Here is a 13,855-nt window from a genome sequence, read left to right on the forward strand (position 1 = left end):
GTCCCTCCTGCCCTTGCCCCACCCCCAAGGCCTCTAGCAAAATCCCGTTAGAACATTCCAGCTTGGGGATCCCTGGGTGGCGCAGCGGTTTGGCGCCTGCCTTTGGCCCAGGGCGCGATCCTGGAGACCCGGGATCGAGTCCCACATCGGGCTCCCGGTGCATGGAGCCCGCTTTTCCCTCTGCCTGTGTCTCTGCCTCTCTCTCTCTCTCTCTGTGACTATCATAAATAAATAAAAATTAAAAAAAAAAAGAACATTCCAGCTTATCTCAGTTGTGCCTTGCAAAGGTCATCATCAACATTAGAATTCACGTGTGAGTGGGGGACAGCACGTTCTGGACAGTATGTCAGGGACCGTATGTCCTGGCCAACATTAGCTGGAGCAGGAGTTCTGGCCCCATCTTGGACAGGGAAGTGCTGGAGGGAGGAAGGAAGCCACGAACCATGAAGTTGAACTGGGAACCGAAAGCAGAAGGAACCCGGGATCCTGATGGCCTCGGAGCCACCACACCAGCCCTGGATCACCCACCTCCACGCTTCTATGTGACACAGAAATACACTCCTATCTCATTTCGTTTTTTAATCGTCAGGTACATGAGATATTTCTGAATGATTCTAATCATGTATTTTGCATATAAAATTAAAAACCTGAAGTGTAAATTAGAACTATTTCACTAAAAATGCTGACTAAAACAATGTATATGCTGTTCAAAAAATTTAATTGCTAAGAGTCAAAGAGCCGAGGCAGCTCTGGGGTATGCTCACGTTATGCCCTGCGGAACCCCACCTCAAAGTAAGAATGGGGCAACCCTGGCAAATCTGGAATGTCACTGCTCTGGCTTGCTAGGTCAACAGGTCAGAGATGCAAGCCCCTGCAAGGCTCCTCCCAGCCATTCCTGAGCCTCTGGGGATCACCTCCTTCTGCGCTAACACTAGGCCCCCCCGCCTCCCATGTGCCATCTGCCCTTCTTCTGCCCTGGCTTTTGTAACTGCTCCATGACCCCTGAAGCCACCAGCCCTGCCTGCCACGTGGGGAAAGCAACCCTCATCCATGCAAGCTGGGCACCAGGTGTTTCGTGTGACTATCTGGGCTGACAGATTTTGCCACCTGCTCTGGCCTCTGCAGATACACAGCATCCTCTGCAGGGCCAGAGCAAGAGGATGGTGAGCTCCTTCGAGCCCATCCATCCCATGTTAGGAAAGATGGAGTTTACAAAATGAAACACTTTATGCTACTGGCAAAGGATGCTGGAGGGAGCTAAAATCACTGGCCTAGGAAGCACTCCAAAATTAACAACAGGTTTTAGGTGAAGGATTTATTGGCTACCACAGGGCAATACTTTACTATTTTTAAATCATATTTCCCCCAAAACAGATGCTTAAAGTGAGCTGTGGGGATACTGGACTGTTCATTTACAAATTTCCAAAGACTTCCCCGGCTTGTCAAGACACCTGGCAGTACAGGCTCTTGCCTCCCCCAGGCTTCTGGTCAACCACTGACATTTGGGCTGAGAGACACATCCCCACTGGGTTGCTGCCCCTCATCCTGACCATGTGGCCCAAGAACTGGTCCGGGAGTCACAGTGCCTGACCCCTTAGCACTCCCTCTGGGACTGGACCACTGGACCAGCAGGATGCCTGTCAGCCACAGTGTGCACAGGAGCCACACTCACGCAGAGGCTGGGACGAGGCCTTCCAACCTGTTTACAACAACCGCTGCTCAGGAGAGGCTGAGGCCTGTTTCCCCAAAGGTCACAACTGACCCTGCCCCACATCTACAGCCAGGCTTTTTGAAGCTCTCTCGGCCTGCCTCCAAAATATCAGGAGCACGAGTGCTCTAAGAGCCTTGGCTTGCAAGCTCTCATCTTCCTGTCCAGATCGCCCCCTAAGAGACTGTTCTTTCTCTTACTTCCCACTTGACTCAAGAGACAGCTGTGGCTTTGATGCATTGTTACAGCTCAGTGAAGCTAAGATATATTTTGAGCCAATAAAGATGATTTCATGCTCTCTGGCCCAGGGTGTCTCCTTGGGTGGAAAAACATTTCAAAAAGACATAAGGCCACTTGTGTCTCCTCCCCAGGCCACAACTTCTCAGTAATTCCAAAGGCAAAGCTCTTCACACAAGGCCATTATAGACTGAGGCGGCCTCGGAATCCAGGGCTGATGGCCCCTTGCCCCAGCTTGGCACTGGGCAAACCATCCACACACCAAAAGCCCTTTCTCTGACATGGCACTGGCGGCAGCTCAGGCAAGGCCTTTGTCACCAAGGAAACCAAACACCATTCAGGAGCCAACGCATGATTCTCCCAAGGACACAGAAGCCCAGATGCTGAGGTGGCAAATGGCACAGCGGCCTCATGCTGGGAAACCACTGAACATTAGGCTCAAGCCAAATACAGCACAATTTTGTGAAAGTCTAAGATCATCAATGGCCTTCGAGAACTACTCGGATAATGAGAAAGTGATGATACTGTCTCCATGCACTGCTGGCTCTCCCCATACAGCTGTGAGGTCTGTAGCAAGGGAAGACAGGCTCTCAGGATGAGGCACAGAATGTTCTGGAGTCACCAAAAGTCTGAATTGTGCCAACTCCACTGTCCCTGGATGTGTGACCCCTTAGCCTGAGCTTCTCAGAGGCCACCACCTCACCCTCCTGAGTAGTGGGAAGGGTTAGAGACCCTAAGCCCAGCATAACTTCAGGTGGCTCTTCCCTTACTCACATGGACCCAGCAGTGGGAAGCCACCAGGAGAAGGGCTGGGGGAGTGCAAGCCTGCAAACACCAAAGGGCATGACAAACCCATTGGTCCCATTTGTCATCTACCCACAAGGAACAGAGACCCAGGCTGAAGACACTGGTAAAGAAGAAAAGACCGTCAGGAATACAAATGCGGCCAGATATAAAGCCCTCCCGAAAGGAGATATTTCCAAATTGCTCCTAATAGCTAAGCTGGTAGCAGCGGGCATTTTCCTGGCATGATCTTTCCATCCTATGAACCATGTTTCTGATTCTCTGGAGTTAATATTCGGTCCCGGTTTTGTTGGAAGAGTTCTAGCATTTTCCGCATGTCGTGGTCAGCCTCAATCACCTGGAAATTAAACACACGGGTCACAGGGCTGCACTTGACCTCAACATCATCCTCCCTTCACAGAGGGAAAGAGAGAAGGATGGAGGCAGGAGGCAGTGAGGAGCGGCAGAGAAGTCCAAGGTCACAGGCAGATACAAAGGAGGGTTAGAGCAGAACAGCGCCAGGTTCTAGGTCAATTCACATTCTCAACTACATTTCCACTTAAGAATCCGGGGCAGCCCGGGTGGCTCAGCAGTTTAGCGCCTGCCTTCAGCCCAAGGCGTGATCCTGGAGTCCCAGGATCAAGTCCCGCATCGGGCTCCCTGCATGGAGCCTGCTTCTCCCTCTGCCTGTGTCTCTGTCTCTGTGTCTCTCATGAATAAATTAAGAAAAAAAAAAAAAGAATCCACTACGGCTGTCCCTGCAGCCAGCCCATAAATGACTTTTCCCCCTTTTCCCCTTAATCATCTTAATATTCCCCTAATGAGGGGGAAAGATAGATTTTACTTCTTTAAAAATCCAGTACAGTAATATCTCACTTTCCAGCAACCTCATGGCCTGGAAGCACCATGAGTAGAAGTGTCTGAGCAATTCAAACAGATATCCCTCAGGCCACGCACAAAAGTTTGTGAGCAGCCCTCTCTCAGATCCCACGCTGGACACACGCTCCCAAAATGTCTCAGTATCCATTTGCGCATCTGAAGAAGTTCAGCAGCAGCAAATTGGGAAAGGCAGGAGGGACGGATGGAAATGACACACAGTTAGAGGTGGCGAGTATCAGCAGGAGAAAAGAGGGCTGCTACACGAAGCCAACATGGGAACTCAAAGACATGAGTGGTCTGGGGCAAACAGTCCTACACACCTCAGCACCTCCTAAGGGCGTCACTGTGTAACAGCCCAGACAGCAAGTGGTGTTCCTTCAGATGCCCTGGGTCACCGAGAAGAGGGGCAATGAGGCTCCATGCCTGCTAGCCACTGAAGAAGGGATGGTTGCATCAGAAAGACCACCATCCCAAGTGGTTAAAACCAAAACCCACATCTGGAGGCTTCACCCATCTGGAATACTCCTTCACTGACAATGCTGGATAAGTGAGATGTTACTGTGGCCATCAGTATAAGGACGTTGGGACAGGCCACCTTCTCTCAGGTCTGTCCAGCTGACTATGAGACTCATCCACAGTGAGGACCGGGAGAGAGAAAGGGCCCCTTCTACCCTCCCTGCTTCCTTATTCTAAATCCTCCAGCTCTGAAGGACCTTGCCCTTCCCCAGACTGCAGTGTGGCTGACATTCCCTGGGGCACTCCTCCTTCCAGAAAAGTCGCCAGCCCTGCCAGGGGGACTTACCAGAACAGGGGCTGCTACAGGGAAATGATTCCCTTTGATGAGCCACTCCTCATAGAGGTGGTGAATGGCATCCAGGTATTCCTGCCAGGGAACACACACACAGACACACATAGGCACACAGGCTGTCAAGAGCAGGGAGGGGAACAAACCTCTCCTCCGAGGATCTCAGGCAGGGGAGGGGGTTGACTGTTCACGACCACGGAGCAGTGGCTGGGACGAAGGAGTCTGCAACCATCATCCTGGCTCAGGTGGATAGCATTAAAAGCAGCCACTCCCTCCACCAGGCAGCCTGGGCATCGTGACAGTGAGAAGCTTCACTCCAGCCCCTACTCCATCCCTCTAGCACCACCCTGTACCACTGCTGCCTCGTCCACACCCTCCCACTGGGCTTATCACACTTCCTGCCACTTCGCCATCAGCAGGGCCACCGGTTCCTTCATGGTAGGATCCCTAGCCCTAGGCAGCCTCTGAACCCTCCCCTCTGTCCTTCCTTCGAAAAGGACTGCGGCCCTGACTGGCCTAGGGGACCTACTCCCACTGCTTCCACCCCACCAGACAACTTGTGACCTATGTGGGCCCCCTAGACCATGAAGATCAACTTCAGAAAGCACCACAATGGGGAACCCAGGGGGAAACAGGCCCAGACACAATCTAAGCCATCAGAGCCTCTGCACCAGGCAGGACTGGACGGCGCACACTTTCTCATGCACAGGCCAAGGTGCCCAGGCCACACACACAACCACCTCCCCAAGCAGTAATTTATAGCCAGCCCGGAAGCCCTCAGGAAAGCCTCACGGCCACTTTCTCATCCACCACTGAGTTCTCCCTTGGCAACGACAGATTTGTCCTGTAGGCCTTGTCAGAAATGTTAAGATAATGGCTTGGCTAATAACAGCTTGTAGGGACTCCGGACTTGTCATTTCTTCGGGACATCTGGGTCACTGCATAGAATGGCTGTGTCCTACCACAGCCCGGCCCAGCCCCGCTCTACTGTGCCCTTCCTCCAATCACTCCTACCTCCGGATTTCAAAGGAGCTACCTGGAAGGAGGCCTACACCTTCACAGCTGGTAGCAACCTTGCTGGTGCCTGGGGAAGACAAGGCTGGGTGGGCCTCAGGGTCAAGTCCTGCAGACTCAACAGGTCTTCAAGGGCTCCCAGTCCAGCCCATCCTGAGCTCAGACCCCCAAGACATCCCTGTAAATGCCTGCCCAGCTGCTGTCTGTGTACTCCCAGTGGCATTCACATGGGGCATTCAGTTCTGTACTGAAGAACTCCTAGGTGCCAAGCTCTGGGAAACATGCTGAGGATGCAGAAGCAATAAGATCTAATCTTAAAAAGCTCACAGTTTGGGCAGCCTGGGTGGCTCAGCGGTTTAGCGCCGCCTTCGGCCCGGGGTGTGATCCTGGAGTTCCGGGATCGAGTCCCATGTCGGGCTCCCTGCAAGGAGCCTGCTTCTCCCTCTGCCTGTGTCTCTGCCTCTCTCTCTCTCTCTCTCTCTCTCTCTGTGTCTCTCGTGAATGAATAAATAAAATTAAAAAAAAAAAAAAGCTCACAGTTTGATGAGGGATGGGGAACAAATGTCTAAACAGTTCCGGTATGCTTGTCCTTAGGGCTGTGATCACCGTGAGCCCAGAGGTTAAGGGAGCACAATGGAGGGAAGGTCAGGGAAGGCTTCCTGGAAAAGGTAACATCTGAGCTGAAGGCAAAAGAAATCACTACACAAAGGCACATTTGTGCAACTGCATAGTGAGTGTGAGTGTGAGCATAGCCACGACTGGTCTCTGTGGCCAGAACATGAAAGGCAGGGAATGGAGGGAGATAACGTCCATGAGGCAGGATCCGGGATGGCACGCTACCGGCGGGGACTTGACCCCAGACTGCAGCAAGACATCAAAGGGTCTGTGGCTGGGAAATTGCATGAGTGGCGTTCTGTACTGGAAGCTGCACCCAAGCAGCAAAGTGGAGGCCAGGTTTCGGAGGGAACATGGAGGGGTGAAGGAACAGGACAAGGAGAGCAGCCCAACAGTTACAAGAGTCCTGACCAGAGTCCCTGTGGCCCTGAGCCAGAACCCAGAAGGGCGAGGCACCGGGCAAGCACCGATGAGGACCGCCTCGAGCCCAGTACTACACTCAGCACGGGGGATGTGGCTGCCAGTGGGAGGGAACATTCTAGCTCTAGCGAGGCTCCAGAGCAGGACGCACAAGCAAGCAATCTTCAGGTGGTGGACAGGACAAGCCCTGGGGACACCTGGGTGGGGAGGGGGAGCAGGGATGCGTCTGTGCGTCTGGGACCCCAGGAACTGAGGCAGGTCTGGACTTCATGCAGGGTCTCCACCCACAGAGGAAATCAGAGTCTATGCTCAGTTCCTGTTTCTCTCTCGGCAACGGGCACAATGATCTCACGGAGGGAGGGGCCGGGCTGGGGTGGAGGTGGTTTCCCCGTCATCCCCGTCATTCTGCGGGCTCACGGGCACACTCACCAGGGGAATGACCGTCTCCTCTTCCCTGCATCTCATCTGTAACCTCCGGTAACAGGTCTCAGGAGCGGTCCGGAGATAAACTGCAATTTAAAAAAATAATATGTGGTTCTAATTACCCTGTTTGTGGCTTGGAAGTGGAGGCCGGGGAGAGGGGGAAGGTAGGCATGTGGGCCAGGCGTGCAGAGAACCATCTGCCAGAAGCTCTGAGCAGGAGACGCAGACCACAGCCAGCTCCCAGCCCGACCGCTGACCGGCTGTGGGGCCTCCAGTCATCTTGACCCTCATCCCAACTTCCGTTTTTCTTTCCATGTCACCAGCCACCCAGGATTGCTGAGAGGCTGAAGAGGCTCTGTATGTGCAAGAAGCTTAGCGCGGGTTCTGGCCCGTGGGTCTCAGTAAAGGTCCCGGCTCTGTCCCTCCTCCCCTCCTTGCACACTAAAAAACCCCCATTAAATCACAACAGACCCGGGAGGCACAAAGGACAGGGTGCTCCGCCAGGAGGGACCGGAAGCGCCCGATCCTGTCTGCCCTTGGGGAGAAGGTGAAAGAATCACCAGCGGTAAGGGCCCTGCCCGCACCCCTGCTGGCTGGCAGCCCCCCAAGCACCTCCTTCCGGCCCTGGGAGGGACGTCCGAGGGGTCCCTCACCTATCAAATCAACGGACACGTCGATGTTCTTCAGGATCCAATCAAACCATTCTGCCAGAACCACGTAGTCCACTTCAGGCATCTTCCCACTATAACGAGAATTGTTGGGGTTTTATTCATCAAAAGGATCTGTGGGTCCTTCTACGTAAAGGACATGGCACAGGGTACGTGGCACAGCCTCATCCATATGATACTGGACCCAGAACACCTCTGACCCTCTGCCGCCGGGGGACGGTTTACGGTCTAACGCAGCAAGTGTCACAGACCTGCTGATGGGAGAGCACTTACGGGATTTGACCTCCAAGCAGAGAAAGGGGCTCTGAAGCCTGTCCCCAGGGAACAGGGACAGTGCTCAGGTTGGCAGGTGGAGCAGCAAACCAGTTTCACCTCTAGAAATTTATTTTGTGGAAATAATCACAGGTGCCTGCTGTGGCACTGCCTAAAATAATGAAAAATGAAATCTTGGCACACTGATACAGCAGCAAACCGTGCCGCAACTGAATGGTGGTGTTGTAAAATGATACTTAATGACACAGAAAACACTCACAATGGAATGTTCAATGAGAACAGCAGGACATAAAATTGTGTGTAGTCTGACCCCACTGTATTTTCATGAGAATTCGTTCACACATTTTTTAAAAAAGACTGGAAGGAGGGCAGCCCAGGTGGCTCAGCGGTGATCCTGGAGACCCAGGATCGAGTCCCACGTCGGGCTCCCTGCATGGAGCCTGCTTCTCCCTCTGCCTGTGTCTCTGCCTCTCTCTCTCTGTCTCTGTGTGTGTGTGTGTGTGTGTCTCTCTAATGAATAAATAAAATCTTAAAAAAAAAAAAAGACTGGAAAGAAAAACAAAATGAATACAGTGCTTTTCTCTGAGCTGTGGGACTATAGGGGATTTTAGTGTTTTCTTTCTACCTTCCTGTATTTCCAAAATCGGTGACATATTAGTTCTCAAATCAAGGGTTGGGAGGTGGGGAAACAATTACATATTTAAAATGTTAACTGAAAAAGAAGGAACGAACGAACGAACGAATGAATGAACCAAGACAAGAGACTAAGAATGCAAGAGGCCAAAAAATAAAAAAATAAATTAAAAAAATAAATTAAAAAAAGAATGCAAGAGGCCTGGCATCTCTCCCCCCACCCACCACCCCCCGGCTCCTGCACCTTTCCCCTGCCCCAAAAGGAAACCAGTGGCAAAGAGCCAGAGGATGGGCAACCTGAGAACAGAGATCTGTCAAAGGCTGGGTGATCCTCAGAGGCCCAGGAGAAGTCTTCCTTTTAACACCTCACCCACCTTGGATACCATCTTGGATCCACTCAGAGTGGATCCACAGAATCTGGCAGGACCAGCTACGGGACAGAGGTCGTGCCTGGGCCCAGAGTACACAGGGGGCTTCTGGTTGCCTATCAATGGCTGGGGTGAGAGAAGAGCCCACTGGAAGGATGGTCTGGAGTTGGACTTCCACTTAGCAGGGAGGAGAGGTGCAGGGATGGGCATGGAGGGAGGCAAGAAGCTCAGACAGCTGGAGGGGAGCATCTCTGGGTGACTGAGGCCACAAGCAGCCCTGCCTGGGGTCCAAATGACAGGGCATGGCACAGACTGAAGAGGGACACCCAGCCCTGGTCCCTGAGATGGTCATGGTGCCCTCAAGAGAGACCAGCTGTGCTCAGGCTGAGCAGTAAGAAAATAAACAACAACAACAAATTAAAGAAAAGTACAGCGCCTGATAAAGAACAGCAGGGGCAGAGGGGCAGTTGTTGGCGTCCTAGAGGTCTTCAGGCATCGGACCTCGGCCAGGAGACCAGAGCAGACTAACATGTGAGGGTTCCCCAAAAGAGTAGAGGAGGGCAGTGGAGGGGACAACTCCCACAACATCCCAGAAGGGACCCAAGCCAATGAAATCCAAGAACTGAAGGTAACGAACGACATCACAACCAAAGGCTGGTACGGCGGGGGGACAGGTGGCTGCCCAGCCCCTAGTTCTTTCCTCTTACCTCCTTCAGAGTAGCCCATTATTTATTCAGGGTCTATCCACAGGCCTGCGGGTTCCAGGGAAACCTGACCCCACTCTAAGCTTCAGGGAAGGCCCAGCTGGCCTAAGAGAAATACTCTCGCCTCACCAAGCTGAGCCGATCAGGACAAGGCATCCCCTGGCCACAGGGCCCAGCCTGGACCAGTGAGACCCGAGGGAGGCTTGCAGGGGTTGATGGAAGCCACGCTTACTCCCACTCAGAGGAAGCCCCTGGCAAGACACCTACCCTCTGGCTGGCAGATGAGAGGCCTGATCCTGCCACAGCCATTTTGTCACCATGAGGGAGGCAGTCGTATTGAGGACACAAGACAGAGTAGGAAAACAGGGCCAGAGCCACTGAATGAAAGCGACCCTGAAGCCTGTCATTAAGACAGCCAGTAACGGGCACCCGGGCACCCGTGTGGCTCAGTTGGGTAAGCGTCTGCCTTCAGCTCAGGTCATGATCCTGGGGTGCTGGGATCGAGCCCCACCTCGGGCTCCCTGCTCGGCAGGGAGCCTGCCTCTCCCTCCCCTCCCTCTCCCCCTGCTTGTGCTCTGTCAAATAAATATATAATATCTTTTAAAAAAAAAACAGCCGTGGGATCCCTGGGTGGCGCAGCGGTTTGGCGCCTGCCTTTGGCCCAGGGCGCGATCCTGGAGACCCGGGATCGAATCCCACATCGGGCTTCCGGTGCATGGAGCCTGCTTCTCCCTCTGCCTGTGTCTCTGCCTCTCTCTCTCTCTCTGTGACTATCATAAATAAATAAAAATTAAAAAAAAAAATTTAAAAAAAAAAAAAAAAAAAAAAAAAAAACAGCCGTAACAACCTCGTTGTTGAGTTGGGTTTTGGTTAGTCGTAGCTAAGAGAAGCTGATTTTAGGAAACCAAACCACTCTCTTTACAGGTTTCCCTTCGCTTTTCTTCTGGAGAACAAAACTGACTCTGAAGGAATGAGGATTTCCCAAATGGAAGCTGCTAGTCAGCCCCTTCCCTTCTCCACTAAAACACACGCAGGGTGGCCTGGAGGCCCCCCGAACAGAGGAGCGACTCAGGGTGGCGGGCCAGTGGGCAGCGCGCAGGGGAGGGCCGCCTGCGGCGGGGGTCTCAAGAGTCCCTGAGGAGGGACAGGCAGCCTCAGACTGTACCCTAGAGGACTTCATCTGTGTCTGCAAGGGTCAAGGCACATCCTGCCAGATCCCATTGCTGGGAGAGTCCCCAAAGCTGCCATTGCCAAACTGAGTCACAGCACAGAACACGGGGAGCACAATGTCAACTAAGAACCCAAATGAGGGGCGCCCGGGTGGCTCAGTGGTGGAGCGTCTGCCTTGGGCTCCAGGCGTGAGCTCTGGGCAGCGTCTGCTTCTCCCTCTGCCGCTTCCCCTGTTTGTGCTCTCTCTCTCTGTCAAATAAATAAATAAAATCTTAAAAAAAAAAAAAAAAAAAAAAAAGGAAAAGAGAAGGAAAAAGAAAACTGAGGCCCAGAGTAGTGAAGCCCAACTCAGTCTGAGCAGGAACTGAAGCCTGGAGCTCCATGACCCCCGAAACCCGCATGACCATGACATCACTTGCCCTCCCTGGTCCGTCTGCAGAAGGGGCTGCTCTGGACACTGCAGCGCCTCTTTGGCCTCAGCTTGAGGAAAGGCACAGCTCTCAGGGTCATGACGTAGGCCTGAGCGTCTGGTCTAGGCCAGAGCAGGGGAGGCCAAGCCCCCAGGCCAGCCAGGGAGATGGGAGGACCTGCCTACTGTTCCAAACGCAGGGTCTTGATCAACGTCCACCTGCCCTATTGAGTCAGCGGTCATTTCCAGCTGGGCCCCACTCAATCCCCCTACTTCTGCTCTTAGGAAAAGGTGACCAGCAATCCTGTAAAGCCTTTGCATTCAATTACTCAGCTCAGGGGCTTGGGCCACACAATTGCCTGCCTGGCCGCTGGTTTAGCACTGCAAGGCCTTCTCACCACCTTCAGCTTTTCATTTCAGGGCAGTGCCCACGCCTCACAAGCGCCAGTCACTGAGGAGGCAATGTAACTGGAATCTTCCTCTTTAGCAATTACCATGCTGTTCTCACACCCATGTCCAGTGTAATTGCACTTATATTGTGCCCACCCCACACCTGCTGCTGTGGGGGGCCCAGAAGAGCCAGGTCTCTCCCTGGGAAAACTCCCCACTTGTTCGAGGCCCAAACGGCAAGGACACCTTCGAGAACTTTTGCTTTAGGGAGCTGCAGAATGCCAGTATGTGGCCTGCTGTACCTTCCACCCCTCCCTCCCCAGATTCCAAGCCAAGACTGGAGTGTTTCTCAACAGCTTTTGAGAAAGAGAAGAGGACCAACCCCAACACTGAGGGTCAGCAGCAACTTGCCCCCGCCCTGTGAAAGGGCCGTGTCCATCACGGTAGGAAGCCTTCTCCTTGAGCATCTGGGGGGGGGGGGAGACGTGAGCTCAGGCAGGAGCCGACACTCCACACGCGCTATCCTAGGGTCCCCAGCGCCCAGCTCAACTCCCCCTGGGAAACAGAACATCCTATTTTAGGCGTGTGCCAAGGATCCAGATAAACTCCGTTCTAGGACACATTTGATTTAGGCTCAAAATGACAGTCATCTGCATTTGGGGGGAGCAGAAACCTCTTAAAACACCTACTTTCTTGATAACACTTCACAGTTGCTGACCCACTGTGTCGAGGAAAGCTGGCGTTGTAAGGAGAGTGACCTCGAGGAGAGCCCACACTCCATACTACCTTGCACTTGTGGCTTCGTCAGCTCTGGCTAAAAACACACTACTGTGCCTCCACGCAGAGAACCCCTGGCCTATGACTGCACCTCTCCTGGCCTAGGAGTAAATCTGGGGACCCTTAAAACAAAGAAAACACAACAAAAAAACCCCAACAACTAAAACCTGAAGCAACAAATGCGAAATGAAGAAATAATGGGCAGTGCAGGCAATAGGAAGTCACGCATTACAGAACTTGCACCAGGTGGGCCAGCTGCCGCCAGGAAAGCCCGCAGGACTGGGCTCTTACTCTTCTTGACCCCAAGGAAGCCACAGGAACAAAACTCTCAGGGAAAAGGGCCTGGCATTTGGGCACAGAGCTCCTTGCCTCTGGCTGCTGGCTTCTCCTGAGGTCCTACTCCTCCAGGTGTGCTCCCCAACCAACAGGATGGCTGCCACCCAGAGCTCTTGTTAGAAATGTAGGTTCTCAGGCCCCACCCTGGCCTCAGCAAAGCAGCATGTGCGTGTTACCAAGAGACACAGTGATCTGTGGGAGGAGCCCACCATAAGGACAAGTGGAAAGAGACAGAGGCCTGGCTCCTCTAAGTCGGCGCCTTGGGGGCTCCAAGCCTCTCACCACCCCCTCATTCCTGCCGCCCCACACAGCAGAGCGCGGGGCAGCTCCCCCTGCTCACCCGCCTGCCGGGCCAGGAAGGGGCACTGGCCCCGGATCCCATCTCAGTCCCTGCTCTGCCAAAAGGTTCAACGGTGCCTACACTTCAGGGCTGCCTCAAGGGCTCACAGAGGAGTGTGAAGAACCAGACAATAAATGTGGCGCCTGGCCTGCCCCTCAACCACTTGAGCAAACACCTTTGTTTCCAGGGAATACAGATAACGGGTCCAGGTCACAGGGGAAGCACCTGCGCCCCCTTGAGTTCTCGGCACCTTCTGAACCTGGGGACTCTGAGACACTCGGCCAAGGAGGGGGTACTTCCCATGCCACACGCTGAGCAGGCTGTTTGCTAGAGACGCAGACACCAGAACACATTATAGAGCAGACTGCAAAGTCCACATACATTTCTAAGACAAGAGAGGAGACCTCGAAGCAGCTTCCGGTTTGTTAGCCGGCTTCTTCGGGCTCTAGGGGCTCGGAGGGCAGGGGAGAGGCAGCCACCTGCGGGACAATTCCTTGGCCTCTGGAGGACTACGCTGAACGGACTGAGGAGCACAGCCTCCCTCATCTCCCTGAAACTGAGGCAGCAGACGGCCGCCCCCCAGGCTGCCGCAGTGTTCCCAGCAGCCTCTGCAGTGCCCAAGGCCACCCATCAACTAGCAGCCTCTGGGCTGCACCAAGTGATACCAGAGACCAATCTTCAGGCTCCGACAAGGTCTGCAGGGGAATCCATGCTCTCCCGAGGCTGCAGGAACTTGAGCCAATTAGATCCCGAGAACAGAAACTTCCAGGGACACAGTAAACCTCTCCTGTGGTTCACTGCCCCACACAAATCCTAACTACAGATACCAAGCTAAGGCATAAATATGAAGTTAACAAGGCAGGAGAAGAGCTCTAAAAAGTTAAAAGCTATAGTATTTTTCCT

At 53.4% G+C, this 13,855-nt stretch overlaps 1 protein-coding gene across 4 annotated transcripts in view; it reads right to left on the reverse strand.

Annotated features, from left to right (window-relative positions):
* Window positions 1-532: 532 nt before the first annotated feature.
* The window catches only part of TK2 (thymidine kinase 2), a 30,511-nt gene continuing 17,188 nt past the window's right edge, over window positions 533-13,855 (reverse strand). Inside the window, exons 7-11 of one of the 4 annotated variants that reach the window (XR_008661991.1) lie at window positions 7,538-7,626; window positions 6,891-6,970; window positions 4,410-4,490; window positions 3,928-4,040; window positions 533-3,086 (exon numbers count right to left, since the gene is read on the reverse strand). Coding sequence is in view for 3 of the 4 variants with exons in the window: in XM_055306759.1 (XP_055162734.1) it covers window positions 2,988-3,086; window positions 4,410-4,490; window positions 6,891-6,970; window positions 7,538-7,626 (349 nt within the window). In the remaining variant the exon portion in view is untranslated. The remainder of the gene's footprint in view (window positions 3,087-3,927; window positions 4,041-4,409; window positions 4,491-6,890; window positions 6,971-7,537; window positions 7,627-13,855) is intronic. The other 3 variants (XM_055306759.1, XM_055306760.1, XM_055306758.1) reach the window with 3 other exon arrangements.

The sequence above is a fragment of the Nyctereutes procyonoides genome, unplaced genomic scaffold, assembly GCF_905146905.1.
Source record: "Nyctereutes procyonoides isolate TBG_1078 unplaced genomic scaffold, NYPRO_anot_genome, whole genome shotgun sequence".
Classification (NCBI taxonomy): Eukaryota; Metazoa; Chordata; class Mammalia; order Carnivora; family Canidae; genus Nyctereutes; species Nyctereutes procyonoides.